Source organism: Daldinia vernicosa, assembly GCF_022497035.1.
Source record: "Daldinia vernicosa strain CBS 139.73 unplaced genomic scaffold F5Y00scaffold_1, whole genome shotgun sequence".
Classification (NCBI taxonomy): domain Eukaryota; kingdom Fungi; phylum Ascomycota; class Sordariomycetes; order Xylariales; family Hypoxylaceae; genus Daldinia; species Daldinia vernicosa.
The window spans coordinates 1354083-1379260 of NW_025953917.1; the positions used below are offsets into that span (position 1 = coordinate 1354083).

At 45.3% G+C, this 25178-nt stretch overlaps 6 protein-coding genes across 6 annotated transcripts; 1 reads left to right on the forward strand and 5 right to left on the reverse strand.

Annotated features, from left to right (window-relative positions):
• Positions 1-1126: 1126 nt before the first annotated feature.
• F5Y00DRAFT_223166 (uncharacterized protein) lies at positions 1127-2903 on the reverse strand. Its single transcript, XM_048005837.1, has one exon. The coding sequence runs from the start codon at positions 2160-2162 to the stop codon at positions 1347-1349; it is 816 nt and encodes a 271-aa protein (XP_047870387.1). The 5' UTR covers positions 2163-2903; the 3' UTR covers positions 1127-1346.
• On the reverse strand, positions 2829-4073 carry F5Y00DRAFT_223168 (HSP20-like chaperone). The gene has a single exon (XM_048005838.1). It carries the CDS (start codon positions 3977-3979, stop codon positions 3200-3202), a length of 780 nt encoding a protein of 259 aa, XP_047870388.1. The 5' UTR covers positions 3980-4073; the 3' UTR covers positions 2829-3199.
• Positions 4074-6039: 1966 nt separating this feature from the next.
• On the reverse strand, positions 6040-8154 carry F5Y00DRAFT_256954 (uncharacterized protein; the record flags this gene model as incomplete). Its single annotated transcript, XM_048010493.1, has 4 exons — positions 6040-6639; positions 6703-7226; positions 7282-7341; positions 7401-8154. The coding sequence occupies 4 exons, from the start codon at positions 8152-8154 to the stop codon at positions 6040-6042; spliced, it is 1938 nt and encodes a 645-aa protein (XP_047870389.1).
• A 7563-nt stretch (positions 8155-15717) lies between these two features.
• On the reverse strand, positions 15718-16914 carry F5Y00DRAFT_223178 (N-terminal nucleophile aminohydrolase). The gene is made up of 2 exons (XM_048005839.1): positions 16626-16914; positions 15718-16534 (listed from the first exon to the last, which is right to left on the reverse strand). The coding sequence occupies exons 1-2, from the start codon at positions 16727-16729 to the stop codon at positions 15847-15849; spliced, it is 792 nt and encodes a 263-aa protein (XP_047870390.1). The 5' UTR covers positions 16730-16914; the 3' UTR covers positions 15718-15846.
• Positions 16915-17070: 156 nt separating this feature from the next.
• On the forward strand, positions 17071-23667 carry F5Y00DRAFT_223179 (uncharacterized protein). Its single transcript, XM_048005840.1, has 7 exons — positions 17071-17422; positions 17486-19087; positions 19141-20840; positions 20890-21514; positions 21566-21772; positions 21828-22115; positions 22167-23667. The coding sequence occupies exons 1-7, from the start codon at positions 17234-17236 to the stop codon at positions 23358-23360; spliced, it is 5805 nt and encodes a 1934-aa protein (XP_047870391.1). The 5' UTR covers positions 17071-17233; the 3' UTR covers positions 23361-23667.
• Positions 23668-23676: 9 nt separating this feature from the next.
• Positions 23677-24491, reverse strand: F5Y00DRAFT_223185 (uncharacterized protein). Its single transcript, XM_048005841.1, has one exon. It carries the CDS (start codon positions 24334-24336, stop codon positions 24124-24126), a length of 213 nt encoding a protein of 70 aa, XP_047870392.1. The 5' UTR covers positions 24337-24491; the 3' UTR covers positions 23677-24123.
• Between the last annotated feature and the right edge of the window lie 687 nt (positions 24492-25178).

The following is a 25178-nucleotide window of genomic DNA, read 5'->3' on the forward strand; positions in this document are numbered from 1 at the left end:
TAGTTTGGAAAATCACAGTTTTGGTAAGCTCCCAGATCACCATATAAATCAGATTCTAATCAGATAGGTTGTACGAATTTCGACTATTATCGTCGAATCTTTAACCGCAATAATGCTGGCCGAACGATAATCAGTTATAATTTTTCCTAAACGAATATATGCCTCAAGTAAAACGAAATCCAAGCCGTCTTCATTAAAGTTAAGAAGTACCCTCCGGATCGTGGTTAATTCGGGCATCGTCACCCTTTCTATAGCAGTATTTGAACTTTGTGTTAAAAAGCGTTAGTTAACCACTATGCATCCTAAGACTTCAACCAATCTATTACTCCGCTAATGAGTATTGAATTAAGATTAAATTCTAAATGTACCTACCTGTAATCGAATGCCTTTACTAATACCATGAAACCCCGGATTAATATATAATGAGTGATGTTATTTTTAAATTATTTTGTCGGGCTTATAATGTAAATTATCTTATAGAATAAATATATGTACCCGACCATTAAAATTATTAATAAAATGATATAGTTTTATTTTATTTTATAACATTTTTAAAATACGGTTAATATATACGAAAAAAAGGTTATATTAATGATTTAAATGATGTAATAATATAATAATTTAACGATGTAATAATTAAATTAATTTAATTATATTATTTTATGTATAAAAATTAAAAAATCGTAAAAACGTTTTTAAGTTAAAATTATTTAATTAAGTTTATTAAGCCGATTATTATATTTGTTTTTTATTACTTTTTAATATTTTACTTAAAATACGGTATTATTATACGATTTTAATATTATTAAATTCGTTTTATTAAATTAATTTAATTAATATAAATAAATGTTATTAAATATATTATTATAAAAAATTAATTAATTTTATTTATAAATTACATGTTATTATTCGTAAATTAATATAGTTTTATTTTTAAATTAATATCTTTTATTTATAAATTACTTTTTTAATTATATTATAAAATACGGTCGCATTTTATTAAATTTAATATTAATTAATTCGCTTAAATGTAAATAACTTAAATATATTAAAAAATTTATAAATATTTATTGTTATTATTTAAAAATATCGACGTTTTATAAAAGTAATAAGGTAAAATTAAAGGGTGTTAATTTATAGTAATTTTCGTGGCTAAGTGCGTATACCCGTTTTATGGGGTAATTTACATTGTAGGCCCGTCACGGTAATCTAAAAATAGCATCACTCTATACAATATCAAAATTAGCAGTCTTATAAGATTATTGTACCCATAAGCCAGCCCCTTACGGTAGCTCATATTCAATCTCAATAGTTGCTGCTCGAACCTTATTGCACCAACATCTTAACTATACGTGATTCAAGTCAGCGATCAAGCTTAGCAACAATATCGTATTACAGGATTGAATTGAACTTACTCCAGTCCTAACCCAAAGCACGACAATGAATCCCGGCTCTAACAGCTCCAAAAACCCCTCGCCTTCCCCTACCGGCCCATCGTCCTCGGCCTCTGCCTGAACGCCCCTTCTCCATTCAACCTTATAATCCTGATATTCGCTGTACGCCTCGCTATTGTTGCACACTCGCCATTCAATGCGCCCGTCCTTTGCCGCCACAAAGTCCCACCCTTTCTCCCTCAGAACGTCCGCGGCAGACGTAGGATCCCACCAGGTATCCAGGAGGACGTCTTCGAGAGGCGTATCTTGGCCCTTCCCCTCTACTTTCGGAGATAAAGGGCGTAGAATGCTAGCGTCGAACCGCGTGTGACTGTTGAGGAAGCCATCCTTTCCATCGTGAGCTATATATCCTTGATACGCCGCGCTCGTCTGGAAGATGATGCGTTGTGGAATGGCTCTGCGTCCGTCGTTGGGAATGCACTCGGTAGTAAGATATAAGCCCGCAACACAGTGTTCCGCGTCAGGTTTCGTGTAGTCGGCGTAGTACTCCTGCTCGTGGACTTTCCGTTTCACAAGCCACGGGTTGTACCCGACGGAGACTATCTGGATGGCAAGTTCTGGCGGTACTTTATGTTCTAGAATAGAGCGCACCTCCTCGGTGTCCTTGGGCGTGGGACGAAAGGGATAAGCAAACGACAAAGAGTCAGCTGCGCGATGCTCCATACCGTAAGGGCCTAACTGCAGGAGGGAATCGAATGTTAAAGTCATTTCTCCGAGGGATCTTCGGAGTTTTATTACTTATACCTGAGATCTAAATCTAAGCACGGGGATTAATTCACGTTTACGCCACGTAAGGAAATTCCCAACGCCTCATGGCCCATGCTTCGGTAGTATCTTCGGTAGTATAAGACGATAGAGCATCTCAAAGTAGAATAGCGGCGGACTTTTGTAGGAGGTGTACTTGGTTGGGAGACGAGAATAGACGATACATCATTTTTGTTCAATGTTAGACTAGTAGCAAAGGCCTCAGCTGAAAGCACTTAATGCATGTCATCCCCGCACGTGGTGTGATATTTATATTAATCCTCCTATAAGTGTTGAGGCAGCAGGGCAGATGACCTTGAGATTTATGAGGCTTTATTCAGAACATCATAACATGTAGTTATACTAAATCATAGTATCTCTTATAAAGGGACAAGGAGTCTATGAGGACAGAACTCATAATAGCTCCTAAGGAAGTCTAGTTCTTAATAATTATAGAACTCCTTCGAGTACCTACAACTTATATTCCCAACGGGTCAACTCGGGATATTGTGTAACCACCCATCAACAAGGTGCTTACATTCCGTGGTATCATTCATAATTCACTTCATCCCAAAGTTATCAAAAAGTACCTATCATGTCACTGAGCTGAGCATCTTAAAATAGACAGGCTTTTTTTAACAAAAACTTTTATTAACGATATGCTATCATCAATTATAACCCATAAGCCCTAGCATAATGCATTACCTTCCTCCGCAGAAACAACTCATCATTAGGTCGATGGAAAACTACCAGGAATCACAAATCCTCCGCGAATCACTTTTCCCGAGAATGATTGTCAGACGCCAGACCGGCCAAATCAATTTTCATCCGTTGTACCTAATCCTCCATTGCGCAATGCCGTCCGAAAACTCCTTGCCGAAGACGTGATGTCGTATTCATGAACGAGAGAAAGGAGAGTAGTGCAGTAAGAAAAGAGTGTAAGGAGAGTTTAGTGGTAATTATATATCAAAGAAAGGAACGGATCAAATCAGTAAATCCGCTTAGTTGATGACGACCTTGCGGCCCTCGGGCTTCTTGGCCTTGGGGACCACGATGCTCAGGATTCCGTTGTTAAGGGAGGCCTTGACGTTGTCGGTGTCGACGCGGGTAGGGAACTGAAAGGTTCGGGAGAACTCGCCGACGCTGCGCTCCGAGACCCAGAATTTGTGCTGGGGTTGCTGCTTGGACTGCTCGGCCGCCGCCTTGTTCTTGTTGGTCTCGGCGACGGTGGTGTCAGTCTTGCCGCCCTCGGGAGCATCTTCAACTGTGGGCTTGTGGTGTTGCTCCTTAGGGGCGTCGGCAATAGCGCCCTTCGACTGATCCTGGCCCTTCTCGAGGAGACCGGCTGGAGGTGTGCCGGAGGTGTAGGAGCGCTCAACGCGACCGCGGATAACAATGGTCTGCGGGTCGGTGAACTCGATGTTGATTTGGTCTTTCTCAATGCCTGGCAGTTCTCCGTGGAGCTCGTAGGTGTTCTCGGTCTCCTTCAAGTCGAACTTGGGAGTGAAGGTCGGTAGGTGACGACCATGACGACCGGTTTGTTGAGTAGTTCCGCCGTTCTCGCTCTGTCCGGCGTAGCGGTCGAAGTCGTCAATTAGTCGGAAGAGGCCGGTGAAGTTGGGCTCGGGAGAAGAGTAGAATCGAGGTCCGAATACCGACATTTTGGTAGTAGTGTGGAAGTTGTTAACAGGTGAAATTGAAGTGTTGTTTGGTTTAAGGTATTTAGGCTTGATGGTTCGTTGCGGTCTTACTCTTGTAAGAGTGCGAGCGAAAGATTTCATAAAAGGCTTGTTGTTTGTTTGCGTGTGTTTGTTGTTCTGATTTGTGTCTGATCTGAGGAAAGAGAAGAAGCAAGTCTCACAATATCTGAGGCTCCTTAAATAATTGAAAAGTCATGAGGTGAGTATGTTCTACCATCTTCACGAATGGCCTATAGAATTGCGATGGAATCATTTTAGAAGGGTCTAAAGCTATCTAGAATAATACAGACGTTTCTACAAACAATCAATTACGTATTATAGTTGGACATATGATGATGTATGATGCTTACTTCCGTTGGGGGGAGACGATAGGTCTCACGATGGTGCGCGAACTTGTGCGAACTTGTGAGAATTGGCTGGAAACTTCTAGGTTAGAGTTTTGGCTGCTTCTTCGTAGCTTCACAGCTTTACGACATTACAGCCTTTAGTCACGCCAGCCCCCGCAACATTCATCATTCGATTCATTGTTCAATCCTATTATTCTACAAATGAAAAAGAACTATAATTATCACAACTATTCTACATACGCATCGTCTTAGAATTGCTGTCTTTGAGATATGTCAACTAACAACAGGTGAGCGAAGCGTGATAGGTGGGTGGGTAACTTGGGTAACAATTCCAATTCAATTCCATCTGCGACTCGAAAGCTTTCTGTAGCTTTCCGTGGCTTATCTGTGGCTTAAATCATGTGGCTCGGAAACCTCCTTTACATACATATGTACATACCTACCTTAGGTACCTAAGGTGGATACCTAATTTTGGAATTTCTTCAGATTACTTAACCACTTCGCCATCTCCATACATCTCCATATATCTCCATTAGGTAATTAGATACCTACGCCTTACCTCATACATACCTACATGATATGGCTATGGTGGCTATGTGGCGGTGCGATCTGCATAAATACCTAGATACCTAGGTACCTATGGTAAATCTGATGATTCAGCCCTAACTCGTTAGGTACCTAAGGTACCTAGGTACCTTAGGTAACTTTGTTCATAATGCGGTGCGTGCTTAATCATCAAGAGATACTAAAAGTCTTGGCAGGGGTCCCATCTTGACCGGCCGGCATCCGTGTGCGAATCATGACGTCACCTCCGGCCAGAATCCAAACCCGGGCAATCGGATGCCTACTGTATGTAGGTTAGGTTACATACTTTTTTTCATTGAATTCTTTTAGTATTCTCCATCGCAAAGCCCGAATTTACCCATCTCATACCGAGATTACGTAGTGAAGGTAGATCTTACCCCGTCAGCCCCCCCGCATGAACGACCGAATTGGTAATTATTCAAGTGAGCACGTGAATATGGGGATTGGCTATCCATGTTAGAATGCTTGTTACTTGCGATGACGTTGCTCTTCAATCCATATTTTGCAATCCCACGGTTCTGTTTGGGCGGATATGACGCCGGTGGCTCTCCCCTTGGTTGACGGGTTGACGAGTTGACGCCTGGCAGATTATTTTGACCCGTTTTGGCGTATACGGCATACATGCAGACATGTCATCCACACAACCCTACCTACATATAACATACCTAATGTACCCGATAGACTGACAGACTGACAGACTGACAGGGATGGGTTGTGTTTCGGGCAATCTGGGGGCCTGTATTATGGTCTCCTTCGGGCTAATGATGGCCATAAGGGTCCAGGGAACATCGGAATCTCAAATAACATATACTAAAAATGCTCAACGTCGTCCCAAAAGATATTGTCAAAGTGCTTGGCAATCCCCATAATCACGTACACATGGTTCGATAATGACGATGCTTATGCAAATGGCGTTTCCATCGTGTTTCTCCTTCATTATACGTAATACTATAGAGCATACACTAGAACACTGCAATCGTCGGCTTGCTGTGGGGCGCTATCTATAGTACAATACCATGAGGCGCCACTTTTCCGTCAAGACGTGTATATACACTACAACAACGTGATGTGGGTATAGACCAGCATCACTTCTTTTTTTCTCCCGCTCCGTTTGCTACGCTCAGCATAGCTAAGCCGAGACTAGCTCGGCCTTTTGCCACCTCTTTTGAATTTCGTGGCGCGCGCCCATCACAATGGGACTCGCTGTCGTCATCGGTAAGGGGGAGGCATAGTCGGCGGCGGATATCCTGCAACCATCGGCATACCCGGTCGTGCACCCATAGGTATAGACACAGGGCTCTGGATACGGTTGAACAAACCAATCAGCCTCCTACCAACCGTCGGCTCTAGCTCCGTGCCGTCTCTTGCGATTTTAACCTCCCTGTTGGAGTTCCAGGGATTTCGTAGCCCGCGTGTGCGATAGAACGGTAATCTCGTAGTCGATAACCATTCAAGCTTGAAGGGCTTGCCCCATGCCTTGCTAGGCCCCCCTTCGCCATCTTGGCCACTCTTCACACTAGCCAAATCTTCAGAATCTTCCCCGTCGACGATTGCGTCCACATCTTCTCGTTCTACCTCCCAAAATATTGTCCCCCGAGCCGAGTCGTCGATAATTCGTCCTCTCGGGCAGGTGTCCGTAGCTTCAGTTGGGATAGCTTTAGGAAGATCTAGATTACTCGTAGTCTGTGCCTTAGGTGCAAACTCAATGGCGGCCGCTGGATCATCATTGATGGGCGAGGTCATCCTGGCATAACCGAAATATTCCCCTGATTTGTTTGCAGAGAACACCAAATAAACATTATCAACTGCCTGTTTGTATTCCTCATTAGAATAGGATACAATGAATTCAAGATAGTTATGAATACAACTTACTTTAAACGCATTATTTAATACTTCTTCATTATGGGATTGGGTTGCCCACAAGCCGGTCCGAACACTCAGTTCCAAATCTTCCACCGTGAGACTTTTAAGTATAAAAAACTTATCTCTTTGTGCACTACCGTCACTATTAGGCGCGTTTTTCTGCTCTGGTTGCGTATCGGTTACTGAAGTTGTAGGTTCTGGAGGGTTGTCCTGTAAGCTCTTCGTAGTCCCAGTAGATGTATTTTTTCCGCTTGGAGAAGTTGCTGCTGGTCCCGTAGGAGCCGTCTGTCCACCAGCTCCTTCGACTGTACTCTTTCGTAGCCGGCTAACTAGTCGTACTGACTGGAATTTCGAATCGTGAAGCTTTTGCTGAGCTGCAACACAGCTTTGCTCGTCTTTAAAATTGGCAAAAGCACAATTACTCTTCGAGATAAGGAAGAGTGACTCCAGCCCTATCGCCTCTTTGCAAACGTGATGTACCAGGTTCATCAAATCGGTCTGTGGGGGTAGATTCCCTATCCAGATGGCATGACCTAGCAAGGCTTAGTGTTACAAATATCTTCAAGTAGCAGCAACGAAAACACTTACCGCTTTGTCGAGGCTTCCTTGGAGGTCCTCGGACGATGTTGGACCGCGCCTCTGGAGACACTAAGAAAACATATCATTAGCGATTTCAACACTCCTCATCTAAGGCTAGGCAGTCGTACTATCTCCTCGAACAAAGTTTGCAATCCCGCCTGCCTGATCGTTCCCGCGCAATGGTGACTGCCCCCGCGGATCACTCGACGCGCCGTCTGCCATGAAATATTGTCCTGGTGCCACCTGGCCATTGATAGAATGTGGAGACGCAAATTGGTTCGATGTAGGATAATAATAACCGGCGGGGAGAGCATGTTGAGACTGATTCATCATAACTGGGTTCGAATAGTAGCTTAAGCTATGTCGTGGGGATAAGCTCGGTTGTTGGGATGTCTGATGTTGTTGCTGCGACGGCGATAAATGGGCATTGTAGTACGGCGCCATCTGCGGATGTTGGGCAACATAATAGGGCTGACCTCCTAGCTGGGCCATGTTCGGATGACCAGCGAACTGCGCTACTTGTGGCATGTGCTGAATCATATTAGACGACGGACCGGTGTTGAATCGTTGCTGTAGCTGTCCCGGATTATAGCCAGGTCTGTATCCATGCTGGGGAAGTGCGCTGGCCATCGCGGTCATGTTGTAAGGTCCCTGACGGCTAGGCCCTTGGGGGTGAGACATGTCGATTTGGCCTGAGAATATATTAGGGGATGGTCCGTAGAGTTGCTGATACTGGGCTTGGAATGCTGGATCATTTGCGGGACTTTGGCCATGCGACAAGAGAGCTCGCCCATCATTCTGGGTGCGTCCTTGATGGACACCGCCACCCTCTCCAGTCGTAAACTCGCTGTTTGCCGCCGAAGGCGGTGGGACATCTTCCATTGGGTCTCACCAGAGGCCGAGGTATAATTTTGGCGGCCGGCGAGGGAGATCTAGTTCGTCAAGTGCTCGCAGCGTTTCTTTGAACCCGTAAACAACTCGAGCAGACTTAGCCTTCTAATACTGCCTTGATAGACAAGGTGTAATATGGCGTCCGGCAAACCCTAAATTGTTTCAAGTCCAAGGATCTTGATGAGGCTAGGGGAAAGAAGTGATAGGGAGTCTTGTGCGGTGTGGCGCAAATCAATGAAGGCTGAGCGGTAGTTGACCGGGGCGTGACCCAGATCCGGGCGGTTCTTGACAAGGTAGTAAGATCGGTATGGGAAAGAGGTCTCGCGTACCTTTCTAGTGGCACCACAAGTAGCGATTGGATGATTATACTTGTGGGAAATTTGATGGATCTACTTCCCCAAGTGTCCAATCCAACGATGAAAACAGATCGGACGCAGGGATAGCATACAAATACAAATCCATAGACCCATAAGCTGGGAAACTATAGGGTATTAAAGAGAGAGAATTGGGTTCCCAGGATAAAAATTTCGACTACTAATGGGAGCGACTACGGGCTTTTGGTATCCCGTGCCTGTGCCTAACGTCTAGAAGAGAACTCGAAGAGCTTCGACGGTATGGGATTACCGAGAGGGTTAAGGGTCCGTGTCACGAGCTGGGCCCAAGTAGTTATCCTCTCAGTCCTGGCTGAGGAAGTTATGTCACATAGGCAGGTATACAAGTAGACACATAGGTAGGTAGGTAGGTAAATGGGGATATCAACAAGAATATTAGACGATGTGGCTAATTAGGATGCCCATGTGGCCCGACGTGACTTCTGACAATCCTGGTCGTTAGGGCATCAAGCAAGAAGCGGTCATTATGTAACGACAATCTTTACCTTTTCCTTCGGCAAGTATGCAGTATGGTATGAGGGAAAACATCATGAGACAACTTCAAGAAACATTACAAGGAAGTTGACGACTCGCGGCAATGCAGGTGGCCAAAAGCTAGTCTTGTCAAGCTTACCTAGACATGGCCGCGAAGTCTAAGTTGGTAGTACGGGAGTACTTGTAGGGCTTCACCAGGGGAGACCAGACGACGAACCAGATAGTAGAAGTAATGCAGGAGTATCCCGGCTTCAAGCCCCCGGGGTGGATGGGTTCACAGCGGATGGGCCCAGATAGACAACGGAAGCCGAACAAAGCGTTGGGAGTAGAAGAAAGTAACAAGAGCAGCCAATAAGCTTAGACGAGTTCCAATAGGAGGAAACGAAAATTGGGGACAGAGAGATGGGAATTTGCAGTAGCCCGGTGGTGTTTCGCCTGGTGCCGGTTTTTTTCGCCACCAGGCCTTTGGGTCTTCTTTTTGGGGGGATCCATGGGGGGTCCCATGAAGCCTACCTACCTACCTACCTACCTACCTAGGGAGTTATTACTGATCCCATTTCGCAGGACATGTCCCATTTCTCGGCTCGCTAACTCAGCCACAAAAGATCTAGCCGGGCCTTCAGCAAGGTGAGTCTCGTACGAATGTGAGCCTCCATGGGATTTTGTTAGATCCGTAATGCCGATCTCGTCACAAAACAATTCGGTACCAGGTGTGTTCAAAATCTGAACGTAAATCTGCTCCTGGGTAAGGCCATTTAAACGGGTTGCGGCTGTCACTATGACCGAACCAATCCTGCGCAAAGCCGAAACGATCCAGGAACCACAAAGTAATTGAGCAACGCTTGCAGCGGAGCGGAACGGCACCTAATGATCTCGGACACTATTCGAGACGACTAAAATTTACCTTGGATCTTGGGCTCTTTCTGGTCTGAACGCCATCTTCCAACGGGTATAGACGAATCCGAAGTATAGATGATTTCCTCTGAGCGTCTAACCGTTGGTACCCCCACGAAGGGTGCACCGGCGCATTTAGAGGGTCTCGTAGTGTACGCTATTCTGTTAGGGGAGGTAAGGTAGCGAGTCCCGCTGCAGTACAAAAAGCAATTCCAGAATAACTGGGACGCACCTCGGCATGGTGTAGAAATACATCAACGCTAGACCGACGGGGCCGCGTAGTAGATCTTTAAAAACTTCAGAATGAAATAGCACTGCAATGCGACTGTAACAGAAGCAGAAGCTACATAATATGTAGTTCAAACGTCAATCCATCCATTACAACAGTTAGTACCCAAGTCCTAAGTAAGCTTAGCATGCAAGTATGTTTTGTACATACCTTGGCTACAATTGCTGTTGTGGTGCTGTTGCATGTTGTGGCCCGTGTGATTGATGTTCCTTGCCAGGTTAATGGTGGAGGATGAAGATCTGCGAATCTGATCGGCAAGCCTGGTAGCTAGAATGATGAAATGGGAGCCCAGACCTCGGACTGAGCCGCAATCGACTTTCTGTCGGATTGTCGCAATTGGGATCGGGGAAATTGGTGTTTTCCCATCCCCCTCAACCTGGTCGGTGTGGAGATCGCTGATCCCTGGACCTAGCGGGAAATGATGTCCATGTGTCGATGATGAAATTCTTCTGAACTTGGTATTTATGAACTTTGCGACAGTGACGTCGTATCATATGAGCGGGATTTGAGGATTGGGGTTTTTAAACGTCAATGATGTTAAGGCGAACTTTTATTAATAGTGCATACACCGATTTGAGATAACGTTTTATTTCTTTTTTTTTTAAGTTTCATTTACTAAGCGAGTTCATATACGAATTGTACATACATCTTACGCCCGATGTACCTAGGCACTGCATAACATGTACATACATAGTATATCGGTAGTACGAGGGATGTGTCTAGGCTACCAGGTATACGTACATATTGTGCATTACTCCTCACTACATAAGTGAGCCAAAGTCGCATTAGACATTTCCAATGCGGAGAAGTGTCAGGCCACAAACCCGAACGATGATCGACAACTATTTGACCTTTACATTGTATATTAGAATACGTTTTATTGGGATATGATGCCTATATGCATGTACGTGTGGCTTTTGTGTAACACGGAGTCGGCCTTCGCATTAGACTTTAATTTTTTAAAGACGGTAAATCGGTCGTAGTAGAGTTTGCTATCCTCTAGTATAAACTAACAGGTAACTATTTTAACTTACCCAATCTATTTTGCTTCATCTTCCCTTCCCTTCCTCCGATTTATTAAATTCTATCGGATAACACTTACATACCACGCACCCGCCAATTCCCCCCTCAGCCTTAATCCGTTTAGCCCTGTTCGTAAACTTAAACCATTTACGTACTTCCAACGATATTGCCACGCTTCCTACTCTACCTAATGTATACCATGATCCGCTAAACTTGATATCCATATATTTCTTTATACTAGCTTTCCTACATAGGGGAAAGGTACTACACATAAGTAGCTTATCTTTAGTGAGAAACATGTTATTAGTCCCTTATGCATCCTGCAGCCATGCACGTTATTACAAGCATCACCTTATTAGCTGATATCTAGCTAGGTATCCATCGAGGCACCCGCCACGTAAAGGATTGGACTGGGTTGGGTATGCCTCTGAATATCACTAGCAGCGCCACAGCCGTATGATGTGTTCGACACCGTTGCGAAAAGTTGCAGTTGTTTCCACACATGCATTACTTACCCAGGGTAGTTACTAAAAAGTAAAAGAAGACTTAACCCAATTCCCTTCTCGTGATAATTTAGAGGAGTTACTCTTACACCGAATCATATAAGTGCATCTTTTGGGCTACTGTACATAATTCTTCAACGGAGGCTTTGCTCCGGGCGGAGATTACTCTGTGCTACCAGCCGGTTCCAGAACTTCGAAAGAGATATCTAAATCTAAAATGAGTTTCGTAGGCTCGTTTTTACCTTGCTGCTGTAAGTGAAAACTGAGGACGCACTACAAAGTTGTACATAAGTACATAATGTACATAACATCTTTATTATTCAATACCGTAGGTTTGGTTTTACACGAACACCCGGTGGGTTGTGTTACCTGGTTACACGCCCAAGAGGTACGTACGTTACTTAAAGCGGTAAGGTTCCCAGTTATGCTGCTGGACAGGTACCCCCCGGAGGAAGTTCGCATGTGATCCGCTCCGTACAGTCCGTAAGATCTACAAGGGCGGTTACTAGGATGATATGCCGACGCCAGCCTGGTTGACTTATTTTGTTACACTACTCAGCCTCACTTTCCCGGTTTGGCATATATTTCCCTCTAATCCTTTTGTCCTCATGATTATCATGTACACCTCTGGGCTTCTTCGTGAGTGATCGTCCTTGCCACTATCCAAATACGCCCAAAACATCCACACTCTCTAATGACCAGCCGACATGAACCTCGACGCATTTGTCTGGTAGATCTTGGTGCTTGATTGTAGTAAAATACGAGCTCGATAGGTCTAATTTGGGAAGTGATCTACAAAACGGAGGTCTCCTGATACTTCACTACAATATATCGCTTTTGAAGTTTGGTGGATTGTCAACCTTCTAGCCAAGTTAATTAGATTCGTAAGCTCGCCTCGATGGGTAAGAAGATGCCCTAGGAGGCCTCGGAATATTCCATGGCGGCGCCTTAAGGTAAAATTAGATGGCCTTGGTGCTTCACTAGCCACCATTATCCGCCTTGCTTGCTGTGTTAGCTGGTTGGATCAGGAGCTTACAAGTGGCTATCTCTTCCCTTCGAAGCTTCTTAACCATTGTGGCGAGCTGTAGCGCAGACAACTAAGTGCTATCAGTTTATTCCGTCAGTTCATGCCGGCAGTCTAGTGTAAGTAGCTATCCAGGAACAATTCGATAGCGCGAAATGCGCTTCATTGGTGACTGGTTAAATACCTTACCTAGTGTATATAGGACTACTCACAGTGCCATCTTTAGCTATAGTATTGCTAGTAGAAAAACACCATAATTATCTTAACGTATGTACTATGTATCTCCAAAGTCTACTTGGGTTGCTATTTTCGGATTCTATTTAGAAAACATCCGATTTTCTTTTTCTTTTTCAAAGTAAAACATAAAAAACAAATCTCCTAAAGTCGACACCTTTGCTATTTCGTCATTCTCTCCATATTGCTAGCCTTAACTCCAAAGCCGCCTTGAGCGATGAGGCGGTTCTAACTTACTCCGGAAGGAAGCTCGAGCCGCGGAAATTAGCAAACACCCACGTGGAACCAACTGTGATTGGTATGTAAATCGCGGGGGAGGCTCAGACGAAGCACACTTACCTAGGTATACACAATGCAGGCTAAAACAAGCGCCTCAACTCCTGACGTGGATCTGACATGTAGATAAGGTGGCGTAAGACAACGGCTTTCCCGTTCGCCTAGGATATACCTGGGTGTTTGCGTTACTAACCGTCAGCCACAGGACCGTAACCTTGCTCTAGTCGACTAAGCTTTTAAAAGCCAAGCTGGCAGAAGTTAGAGCTCATCCAGTTAAGCTTATATCCCAGCAAAACAAGACTGCGCGGTCGGCCGCATTAGACGGCTCATTGTGGCGACTCAACGGTTGGTTTTCTATAGGGCTTTCGTAGAAAAATTGGTAAAGACCACTAACGAGATACACCCTCTATTGAGGCTAGCTAGCGGTTTCGCATAGGCGAGGCGAACTGATTACCTACCGTAGCCCCTACCTACTATGGTACTGGGATCTTCTTGGGTTAACCAAGTCATACCATTTAATCCCAGTTCGGACTACGGTCCGAAAAAGTTATATGAATAAGGTTGAGCCAATCCCGGCTCATGGTAAGCTACGTAAACGGCTAAGATAAGTTCGATCTTATGCGACCTAGACAAATCCCGACGTATCTTCTAGGTACCTAATGTAGGGCCGAAAAGGGCGACTTCGAACTAGACGAGTCTGGGGGTAAGCGGGAGCCAAAATAATTTACATACTTCATCGAACTTGGCTACCATTTAAAATAACATGTACTACTCGTAACGGCACTTTTATCAAATAAACAAAAACTACCAAAAATTTCAAATATTATTTTAAAGCTAAAGAGTATTTTGACGTTTTTGATTTTTAAATTTAGAAGATGTGAAGTGATATATGCCCTATTCGAATTCAAGCATTTGTTAACCAAGTTTAAACTGTGCAAATTATTTTAGCTGCCGCTTAAGGGGTATTGATTCGCAGGATTTCGGATGGCTCACCCATGCAGCTATGCTAATAAAAAAAAAAAAAAAAATCCCCGTGGCCACCTGACCCGCTAATACCGTCTTACCGAGTCGAAAATTCCCCCGTCCAAATGCGTGTTAAACGCCATTGTCTTAGACTTTACTCTTAACATCAACTTGAGTTGGCTCAACGCGTTCCAACCGGAGCGGTCCGCAGCGACAATCTCTAAATACGAGTAAAAGTCGGAGGACCGCCGGAGCCGAATAGCTCACGTGGATATGTCATGTGTTGTTGTCTCTGGGCGGGCAGTGGCATGACTTTCCCGGTATTCGGAAGTGGTCCGGTCAGCTGACATAACGGAATCACGGACCGCCAATCGCTACGCGGGATCCGCCGGCCACCTATCGTATGGACCCGAAAATGCATCGTAGCACCGAATCTCAACGACTCTTCTAGCCCTCGTATTTATGCGGCAGGTGCTGCGCCAATCAGTTCATAACCATATTTCATCTCATGCTTTTATTCGGCGCAGGTTATTTGAAACGCAGATCTCTAAGATATTTTTACATTAATACACTAAGACTCGGAGCCGGACCGGCCCCGGCTCTGCGAACGTAACTAGGTACCTACCTTGGTATCATGCATCGTGTAGAGTTGCAAATATCTAGGCGCTTATAGAACCAATTGATACTAGGAACTGCTGTACATATTTCTCCTCGTAAATTGATTGGGTTTTGAGACGTCTGTACATTTGAAGATCTTAATCAAATTAACTACAAAGGTATATTTTAGTAGAACTTTAAAGTGGATGTCTTGAAAGACAATGCTGTGCATACCTAAGGGAAAAGTAACGATAATATGGCATAGATGAATAAACACATTGCAATCAAAGGGTGTAGTGTATGAACTTGACACGGTTTTTAGTCCACAAATCTGGTACTGGGATATGTTCAATCAAAACGCAATAAAGAGCAGCTGTCTTACCTTATGAGGAAGGCCCCTCATCGATCGGACCAACATCAATTTTTTGTAATTTCTACGTCTTGTGCCCTGTTCGCACTTCGGGACATGGTAACCGAGCTGATGGAACTAGGTACTCGGGCAGGATAAGAAGGGACGAACAGATAGGGAACAAATAGGTCAAAGGCTAGTGAATATTTGACGAATATCTTCCAACGGGCAATACGCTATGAATTAGCATAAGCTGATGGGTATACGTTGGGTAGCTGAGAGTTTTATCTTGCCTGTCTTAATGTCTTGGACCTGAACGTTAGGTAACTGCAACAACGTTCATATTAATATGAAGACAAATATGGGTTGGAGCCATGGGTACCTAATGTTATATCATCACTGAAACTTAAGCATATTAATGCTTAAATGGCTAGACTAGGACTACTACGATAGCCAGTGCTATTAACGAGCCATAATGGAGTCTGAGCAAGCTACCCAATACTATAGCCGTCACACATTTTCGGTTTCGGCATATCGGTATCATGGAACTGGTTTGATCATACTCGAGAATGTCAGTAGTCAGTTATGATGTATTTAAACATCAAGGAACTCCGTTGCCTATGATATAGTACACGGTCGCTTGTAATCGGAGCACTGGAAATCCCTTAATCCTTCTTTAGTGGAAGAACCTTCTCCTCGATTCCGTCCTTGGTAATGATGACCACCTGCAGTGCATCACCGACTTCGATATGACGCTCAACCGCCGAGTCAAATGCATCCTTCACCAATATTTCCACCTCCTCCCTTGGTAGCGGCACGCGCTCTCGTTCCTGTAGGTCGTGCCCGATGCCGCTTCCAGGCACATATTGGTTCTTAAAGTTGACCTGATTGTCGAGGAAGGGCATGATTAGACTGCCTGCAGCACCGCCTGCTCGGCACTGCTCGCGCTCGTAGCTGCCGACGGGGTCGTAGCTGTATACGGCACCCTTGCCCTCCTCGTCGATTCCGCCCAGGATAGCATAGACGTAGTATGGGAAGAAACGCTTCTGGTACATGATGGTAGACAGGCGCTTGGCGCAGGCGTTGACGGACATGGGTTTGCCGTGACGGTATCGGTACATTTTGCAGATGGCGTCAAGTCGCTCCTTTAGCGCCTCGCCGTCTGCTGCGAACCCGACTACGGATAGTAGGATGTTTGCGTCGTCTTGCGAAGAGTTGGATCCACCGATCTTGAATACTTTGGGTGCGTACCGTGTGTTGATGCTGTAGCCTGACGTTAGACGGGTGTCGCCGGCCATGATGGTGAAGTCGGCGCCGGCGATGGCGAGGGTGGAACCGCCGTTGTCGGTGTATCTACGACGTAGCAAGTTAGGTAAAGCTTCTTAGCAGAGAGGGCTCGAGCGAGAAAAATCTTAGAGGGTTGGGATATCTTGGAATATCTTACGGGTTGAAACGGTGTTCCCGCAAACCATCGATGGCATCTTTAGGAACTTCGGCAAACGAGTAGTTGGGCCCGTTCAGGACGGGGTTCTGGCTGAACATGGCCATGTTGGTAATGTTGGTAATTGTCGTTGTCGTATTATCCGGATAGTACTATATAAATAAAGTTGGATGCAGGTGGTTCCGGCGTGGTGGATTGTGGTGATGGAAGGCTATCCGGGGAAGCTAGTTTAATGGGCTGAAGTTGAGCTTTGATGATGAGGTTCAAGGTTTCCATTCACGCGCGTCGAGCTTGCAGCCTTGCTGGCTGAGTTCTGGCTTAGCCCACTTTTGACAGGGGTAGCTCTTGATGACTAAGTCACTACACTAGGTAGCAATTGACTTAGCATTAGTGGGGGACCCACCTAATTTTTAGATAGGGGAATCAGCCATCAGCCATCTGCCATCATCAATTTAATTGTACCACTTTTGCGACAATCACTCCTTTTTGCCCAAACGTTGGTCTTATTGTAGTCCTGTGTAAACATTTCGTCTGTATCACACTCTCGTTTAGAAGCCACTGTACATGATCAGCGTTTGTTTTTTTCTTTTTAGATAATATCGTGCTCGAAAATGGCACGCAATATCCGTCAGCAGGCGTTACAGAAGATTGCTGTACTCTCGGCCACGAGTTCCACCACCTCTTTTGACAAATCCGACCTCGATCGATTATGTAGAGCTACAAACATCCGTGGGAGGGGAAAAGAAGGTGCCAATGGCTCAGCTAAGGGTTACCCGTCCTCGTTGGCTCGTGTTCCCATGGTAAAGTACCTCGGAATATAAAGAGACAAATGGTTGTCAGAGCAGCTAACTGAATATCTTAAGACTATACGTGAATTTGAAGTACTCGTTTCCCTCTGCAAAGCCGCACCGATGGTCCAGAGCAGCCAAAGTGCTCAGAAGCTAGCTAGCCAATTGATACCTTATATCCTCGAGGCACACGCTCAGACTTTTCTCCCCTCGCCCGCTTTCAGCAAGATCGAACCGTCCCCTATCGAAGCCTTAGCCTCACACGTCACCGCCGCCCTACTCTCACTAGGGAACAACTACGATGACTTACATGAGACCGTGTCTGATAATATCTGGGCCCTCCTGGCTGCAATGTCTACGACTGTACAGGGCACAGTTCCACTTAGACTAAACGGAGATGCTCAACCAAATTTAGATGATGCCATCCATATTGCGACTGTAGCTATTTCTTTGCTGGGGTTTCTTGATGCTGCTTCTGCTCAAGCTAATTTCTGGAGGAGTGGTGGAAGATTGGCGCTCATTAGGAAGATTAGCAACTTGCTCTCCGAATCCTTCTTAACTGCCGTTGATGCTGCATTTTCTACTATTCGGAATGCCCATATATCGGACCGTAACGCTAAGGACTGGAAGAGAATACTCCGGCATTACGCCAATCAGGGACGACCTTTAGGTTCTATGCTACTTCAGAGGAGCTTCATGTGGCTCTTAGTCTCTGCTACTTCGCTACTAATCGCGGATGTCAAGACTCTCAGAACCACCCATATCCTTGATTTATTCATGTCTAAGGATGGCATGTCGAAGCTAGGCTCTGCAAATGGTCCGGATCCCGATTTTCAGTCAATTGAGCTATATGCAAACATTGCGCAGCAGGAAATGGACCGCCTTGAAGACAGTGCTGACTTCATTGAGCTCGGTTCGTCTGCTCAGCAGAGATTAGCTTGCGCCGTCAAAGCTGCCGTAATCATTAGTTATTTAAACTGCTCTATACTATATGAAGATGCGGCGGACTCTGAGCTTCTTATGGGCTGGTTACAGGAATCTTTGGACAATCCAATGCAAATGGCGGACGAGATGTTAGCATCAACGGTGTTTCGTTCGATGGCTATACTTTCCAAAATCTCGCCGAACTTTGCTCCTACTGTGGTTCGATTACTGCCGCGTTTCATCGTGCGGACCACGTCCTCTAGCAGCATCGTTGCTACTGCGTCAAAATGTTTGGCGTTCACTTTACGTCTGCTGTCCCAAGATGCGGTTATTACTACGCTATACACCCTTGGAAACGTGCTAAGCCCAGATGCGGATCACAATGTTCCGAATGGAACTGCTAGCGAGCTCGGTGGGTTGTCAAGCGTGTACCAAGGCGGACAATCTACGGGCAGTGATATATCGCTCCAAATTCATGGGGACGAAGACACTGCATTAGTATACGCGAATATAGTCCAAGCGATATGCGGCATTGCAGAAGTGTGTGACGATGAGAAGATCACAGCTCTCGCACAGGCGATGCTCTTGCAAAAGTTAACAAAGGTCAACCAGTCGGTCGACTGTCACATTGTTACCGCAGCAAGTGTTTTGTCTCTAAATGGAGGACAGCTGGAGTTCAGATCTCTTCTTAGATTATATTCCAAGCTCTGCCATAATGCGTCTGCTGAAGATAACGCTATTATCCTTGATGCCGTAAGACTTACACTTATATCGGGTTACAATGGATCGCTAACGAACGTCTACAGGTTAAGAAGGCTCGTAATCACATATCGGAAAATGTGAAGCATGATTCTCCGCTATATGACATCTACTGGGACCACATACTAGAGGAATTGATCTCTAAGGGGGATATACACCAGTCCCAGCATATGAAGGAATCTGATGTCGAGTTTGCAGCCCGCGAAATTGCTCAACTCCTCCAACCTCTTGCAATACTAATGTCGAGGCATGAATTTGCTACCGAACTTTCTGGCCAAGATGATGATAGACATTCTCTGATTCGAGACGTCTGGTTTAATATCGTGGTACACGGTTTTACCTCTCTAACAGAGAGGGGCAGGGAGTATATTAACGAACTGCGTATCATGGCCATCCACTCACCACCCCTAGTGGCCGAACAACGGGGGGAACAGGTTGAGAGTGACATTGAGCTCAACACTGTCCTTCGTCGAGCCAACACTTCAGATCGGGAGGCAAAACAAAAGAGGCAGCTTACGGAACTTGTGCCCTCGAGAATCGCACAGATAAAGAGCCTAAGCTACAGGAAAGTCATGTTCTTGCATGCCGCGTATTTGGTTGAAAGTTTGAGGGCTGATTCCGGCGATTGTACTAAGACCCTTTCATACTTCTTGGAACCTAGCATGCGCAATGAAGATGTACGCTGTGTTATGGAAGGCATCACGGCCGTCGTGATGGAGAAATATTTGTTGAAGACTCTAGAAGCAAAGCTGCCGACTTTTTCGGCTCTCTATGCCGCCTCTCAACTCGCGGCAATTTTCTGCGGGTGTTGTCATCGGATTCAACGTGTTCAGCAAGCTGCGTTCTATTGTGCTGACAAGTTCGTTCATGAGATTCCATCATCTCTCTGTCAAAAATCGTCGCTGTTTGCTCTCCTTGAGCTGTTATCTCTTATGTGGATAAGTTGCCTTGAAGCCGAGACAGAGATGTATGATCCACGATCGGTATTTACATCTCGTTTAGGGAACGTTACTGTCGAACTTTCTGATGACTATACTTTCAGAAAGGCTACGCTTAATAACCTTTACATGAGAGCTAAATCATGGGTCTCGATGGCAGTCAATCTAGCTCCTGCCGATGTGAAGGGCTTGCTTCAGACCTACTTGTCTGAGTTTGAAGATGAGGGAGCGTATGGGCATATGTCGCTTGGCCGGTCATTTGCCGTGGAAATGGGCTCCTCAATCCCAGCAACGGATCAGAGATTAACTTCTCTGGATCCTGTTGGTCAGACCGCAATCAACACGGCATCTCATTTTGTTGCCCAATACACAACTCGCCAAGAATATAGGTATGGCGAAGCACTACCCAACCATGGCAAGGATTTAATAAGTGCCATGCCCATCACGCGACGAGATTCGTTCATCAGATCTGCCCCATCCGATCATGCTGATGCTATTACGGCGTTGGCTCACGTGGGATCCCGTCTTAGCGGCAAGAAGGCCACACCTCTCCGCGACGTGAGAGATATCCTCCGGCGAGCGGCAGCTCTACTCTGCCGCAGTGGGAGGGATGAGAGTGCTATTACACATTACCTTGTTAGCATTCCCTTCAAGATATTTACCAAAGAGTCCATAAATTTTGGCGTATCTCTTTGGCTGGGCGTCATAAACGAGAATCCCAGGATGGAGTCTCGAATACTTGCGGAGATCGCGCAGCAATGGGAAATCGCCATTCACAATAAACTTGGGCTGTTCAACCCTACTCTGATGTAAGATGACAGGCCCTGAGACGATGCGTATTTATACTAACCTTCTTAGGCACCCGGATCCGTTTTTCCTTAAGGAGGAATTCGCTCCAAGTGATAACGAAGGGCTTGCAAGGCGCCGACAGCAGGTACATAGTATGCTTGCGCCACATACTCGCCTGATACAATTCTTTAGCAGTCACTTCAATGCTACCCGATTGGGTAGCCCAGATATGCATAGAATCTTTATCCGTATGCTTGACTCGACACTCGATGCTCTGAAGAACGGTGTCTCTCACCCAATGGCTAGAGAGATTCGCCTAAGAATTATTCTCTTTAGTTTAAGAGTGCTAAGGGTGAGCACCGCTGTCCGCCCATTGGTTCAGTGGCGACTCAAAGACAAAATTCTATCTGCAGGATTGAGTTGGTTTAAGTTCGCACCAAAATGGTCCTTTGGCAGCAATATCCTTCAGTTGAAGACTGAAGTTCGCTTGATAACTGATGTCTTGAGTGCTCTCAAGACGGTCTCCTACGTCGGGGCCCAGGCCGTTGGCAACTTTAAGGCCCTAACCCAAAAAGAGACATTATTTCAAGTTCTACTTGAGAGTGAACAGACTAGATTAAATGTTTGGGTTCACCCACTTGGCGAAAACCATCACCGGCCACATCTAACGCACCGTACCGGGACGGCACTCGAAGTAGGTTTATGGCCATTTAAATTAATGAGGCATAGAAAGCTAATTCGCAAGTCTACACTCAAACCACTTGTTCGCATAGCATGGGCCGAACATCCTTCTCTAGCAATAGAGCTAGTCAACCGATTTTCGATCCCAGCCGTTCACAATGAGGTTCGCTGGCTGTTGTTAAATTTCCCTGCTAAGGCCATCTTAGAGCCCGAGGCTCTCCCCATATTATTGGGAGGCGAACTGCCATCTGATGTCGGATTCCAGCTTAAGGTATGAACCATATGGCCTTCCCGCCTTTCATATAATAACACACTAACCAATGTAGTACTTACTCTTCTGGGCTCCTGTAAACCCCGTCACAGCTGTTACCTACTTCTTGCCATCCTATCGAAACCATCCGTTCCTAATCCAGTATGCCATGAGAGCGCTGGAACACCACTCAGTCGATGTAACATTTTTCTATGTACCCCAAATTGTACAAGGTCTTCGATTTGATGCTCTTGGTTACGTGGAACGTTACATTATTGAAACAGCGCAGTTCTCTCAATTGTTTGCCCATCAGATCATCTGGAATATGAAGGCAAACTCTTATAAAGACGACGACGCTATGATCGTAAGTCTTACCATCTCAAAATCTGGTGACCTTGTACTAACATGCTATTAGCCCGATGCCATAAAGCCTGCTCTCGACAAGGTGATGGAAAAGATGATCAACAGCTTTTCTGACGAGGACCGCAATTTTTACGAGAGAGAGTTTACGTTCTTCGACGAGGTCACCAGCATATCTGGCAAGCTTAAGCCCCTAATTAAACGTGACAAGCCGGAGAAGAAGCAAAAGATCGAAGAAGAACTTCGAAAGATTAAAGTCGATGTTGGTGTTTACTTGCCCAGTAACCCTGATGGCGTTGTTATCGGCATTGACCGTAAATCTGGAAAACCGCTTCAATCACACGCGAAGGCGCCATTTATGGCTACATTCCGTATCCAAAAAGCGAAAGGTGGCGTGGAAGAAACAGAAGAAGTATCCCAAGAGATGAGCAAGACGGGCCAACCGCCGGCTGAAACTACAATCGAGGTCTGGCAAAGTGCTATCTTCAAGGTTGGTGATGACTGTCGACAAGATGTGTTGGCCTTACAGATGATTGCGGCGTTCCGCGGTATCTTCCATAGCGTCGGACTCGATGTTTACGTGTTCCCTTATCGTGTGACTGCCACTGCTCCAGGCTGCGGTGTTATCGACGTCTTGCCAAACTCGATTTCCCGAGATATGCTGGGCCGAGAAGCTGTTAACGGGCTGTACGATTACTTCATCAGCAAATACGGCAACGAAGATTCGCTCCGCTTCCAGCATGCGCGTAATAATTTCGTGAAAAGCATGGCCGCTTACAGCATCATATCTTTCCTCCTGCAGTTCAAGGACCGGCACAATGGTAACATCATGATCGACGACGCTGGTCATATCTTACACATAGACTTCGGGTTTTGTTTTGATATCGCTCCTGGCGGTGTGCGGTTCGAGCGTGCGCCCTTCAAGCTCACGGGTGAAATGCTGGCTGTGATGGGAGGCAGTACAGATCACCAGTCCTTCAAGTGGTTCGAGGAGCTGTGCGTGAAATCTTTCTTGGCGTGTCGTCCACATGCAGAGAAGCTGAGCCAGATTGTCTTACTCATGATGGATAGCGGGCTGCCATGCTTCAAGCCGGAGAGTGTCAAATTCTTCAAAGAGCGGTTCGTACTGGAGCGTACTGAGCGCGAGGCGGCCGACTTCGTGAGGGACCTGGTCAGGAGAAGTGCAGGCAGTTACAGTACCATGGTGTACGACCAGTTCCAGCTCATGACCAATGGTATTCCATACTAGTATAATAGATATAGATAGATATCCCGAGGGAGTTGGCGATCTGCGGAGGCGGCGAGCTCGTTTGTTCAGTTCTAACCGGCAATTATTGATAATTACGATATTATCCACTTGAACTTATTATAATACTAATAGAACAATCCTACTAAAAAAGAATATTCTAGAGCGCTTAGATATGTTCGCCGGCTGATCTATGGTGCGTTGAATGGCTTGTCGTGTTCACCGGTTCACAACTTATATATAATTACCTATGTAACTTACTGAGTATTTATTAAGAATCGTAGCTATAAATATCCAATTATGATACACAATATTGTAACCGTCTTTGTAGCATTATCTTAAATATGCGTATGCCTAGACTCGTCTGGACTTACTTGGGTAGCTTTCGGTTAAGGAAGCTTGTTTATAGATAAGCTAGAGCTCTCGAGCTAGAGGGTCTCCTACTCTATAGTGCATACCCTCGGTAGGGAGTATCAAGCACTGCACTACAACCTACACTTTGGTAGGTATTCTAAACCGCCTTATTAATGATTGATCAGAATGAAACCGTTGGGCTGTCGCAATACCCAATGGAGTATCACGAAATACATGGCTACGGGCTAAGCTTCTTCGACGTTACATTTAACCAATGGCTGAAATGGCTCAACTCAATATTTGGTAGTGCCAGCTTAAATATTGATGCGCGCATATAAACCGAGCTTCGTAGGCTTATCTCTGTAGTTACTATACGTTAGGTAGGTATTAACTATTGCATGTTGCAGCAATACTAAACCAACCGTGGACGTGTGGGCGTGGGCTTTTGCCTGTCAAACCTATCAAGGGTAGGCAGTCTTTTTATCTGAGACGGTAGACCGTAAGATATGCGAGACGTTGTATGTAGTCCGGATACGTGCAGCGAACCGCATACCAGACCCGTATCTATGTAGAAGATCATTGCCGGGACTAGCAGGAGTAGATCCGGAGGCAAGGACGCCACCATCAAGTGAAGTGAAGTTACGTCAGTTATGTATAGATCTTTTATTTCGAACGACTTGTGGATATCGTAGTTAAATATCGCTCCTATGGAAATAATTTGCTCGTTTGGAGAAACAAGGGGAGAAATGTGTGCAACTTGCTTGCAGTGACGGTTTAAAGGTTACGTAGGGCAGGCTGACCCCCATTCATTTTCGGTCTTTTACAAACTTAGGTAGATGGCAGGCAGGTATTGCACCTTGCTAGCGGGATGGTGCCGTGCTAGCTAACATGATGTTACGAATTTCTTAGCAAGTACCTATCAAGTATTACTAATGTATCTTTATCTGTAAGGAATTGGATATTCGGACCGGTTCTTGGCTGCGAACATCGTCACGGGCTGGAATTCGACGTGTTTGGGGAACTGTCTGGGCTGTTCTGTTCGTATCCAACCTGATTTGTATCATCCACAGTAACGGTACGTCAATTATGCTATTTTTACAAATATGGCAAGACAATGCAGTCATAATAAATAGCAACGGATACGTGAGATAGATATAAGACAATTCTTGACTAAGACGCAGTAAGATGCGTTACCAATACCAAAGGATACCATACAATACATGATGCTTATCAGTTTATGCAAGGTTTTTAATAAGGTTGAGTTCGAGCTAGGTACCTATGTAGTGCACCTAATTTAATGTTTCTTTCTTGCATACGTACCCATGTATCATGTATTCAGCACGTGTCGGAATCGTTGCTGGGTTTAATGGATTACCTACTCGTGCCACGCCCCACTTAATTCTGGTTTCGCAAGCGTGTACCAGTCTTAACTGGTGCTTACCACTATTATCCACACATCACCATTAT

Coding starts and splice junctions, on each gene's coding strand:
- F5Y00DRAFT_223166 (XM_048005837.1), bottom strand. CDS start 2,162: ATGACTTTAACATTCGATTCCCTCCTGCAGTTAGGCCCTTACGGTATG.
- F5Y00DRAFT_223168 (XM_048005838.1), bottom strand. CDS start 3,979: ATGAAATCTTTCGCTCGCACTCTTACAAGAGTAAGACCGCAACGAACC.
- F5Y00DRAFT_223178 (XM_048005839.1), bottom strand. CDS start 16,729: ATGGCCATGTTCAGCCAGAACCCCGTCCTGAACGGGCCCAACTACTCG. Junction 16,535..16,625: donor CGGGAACACCGTTTCAACCC/GTAAGATATTCC, acceptor GCTACGTCGTAG/ATACACCGACAACGGCGGTT.
- F5Y00DRAFT_223179 (XM_048005840.1), top strand. CDS start 17,234: ATGGCACGCAATATCCGTCAGCAGGCGTTACAGAAGATTGCTGTACTC. Junction 17,423..17,485: donor CGTTGGCTCGTGTTCCCATG/GTAAAGTACCTC, acceptor GAATATCTTAAG/ACTATACGTGAATTTGAAGT. Junction 22,116..22,166: donor AAGACGACGACGCTATGATC/GTAAGTCTTACC, acceptor ACATGCTATTAG/CCCGATGCCATAAAGCCTGC.
- F5Y00DRAFT_223185 (XM_048005841.1), bottom strand. CDS start 24,336: ATGGTGGCGTCCTTGCCTCCGGATCTACTCCTGCTAGTCCCGGCAATG.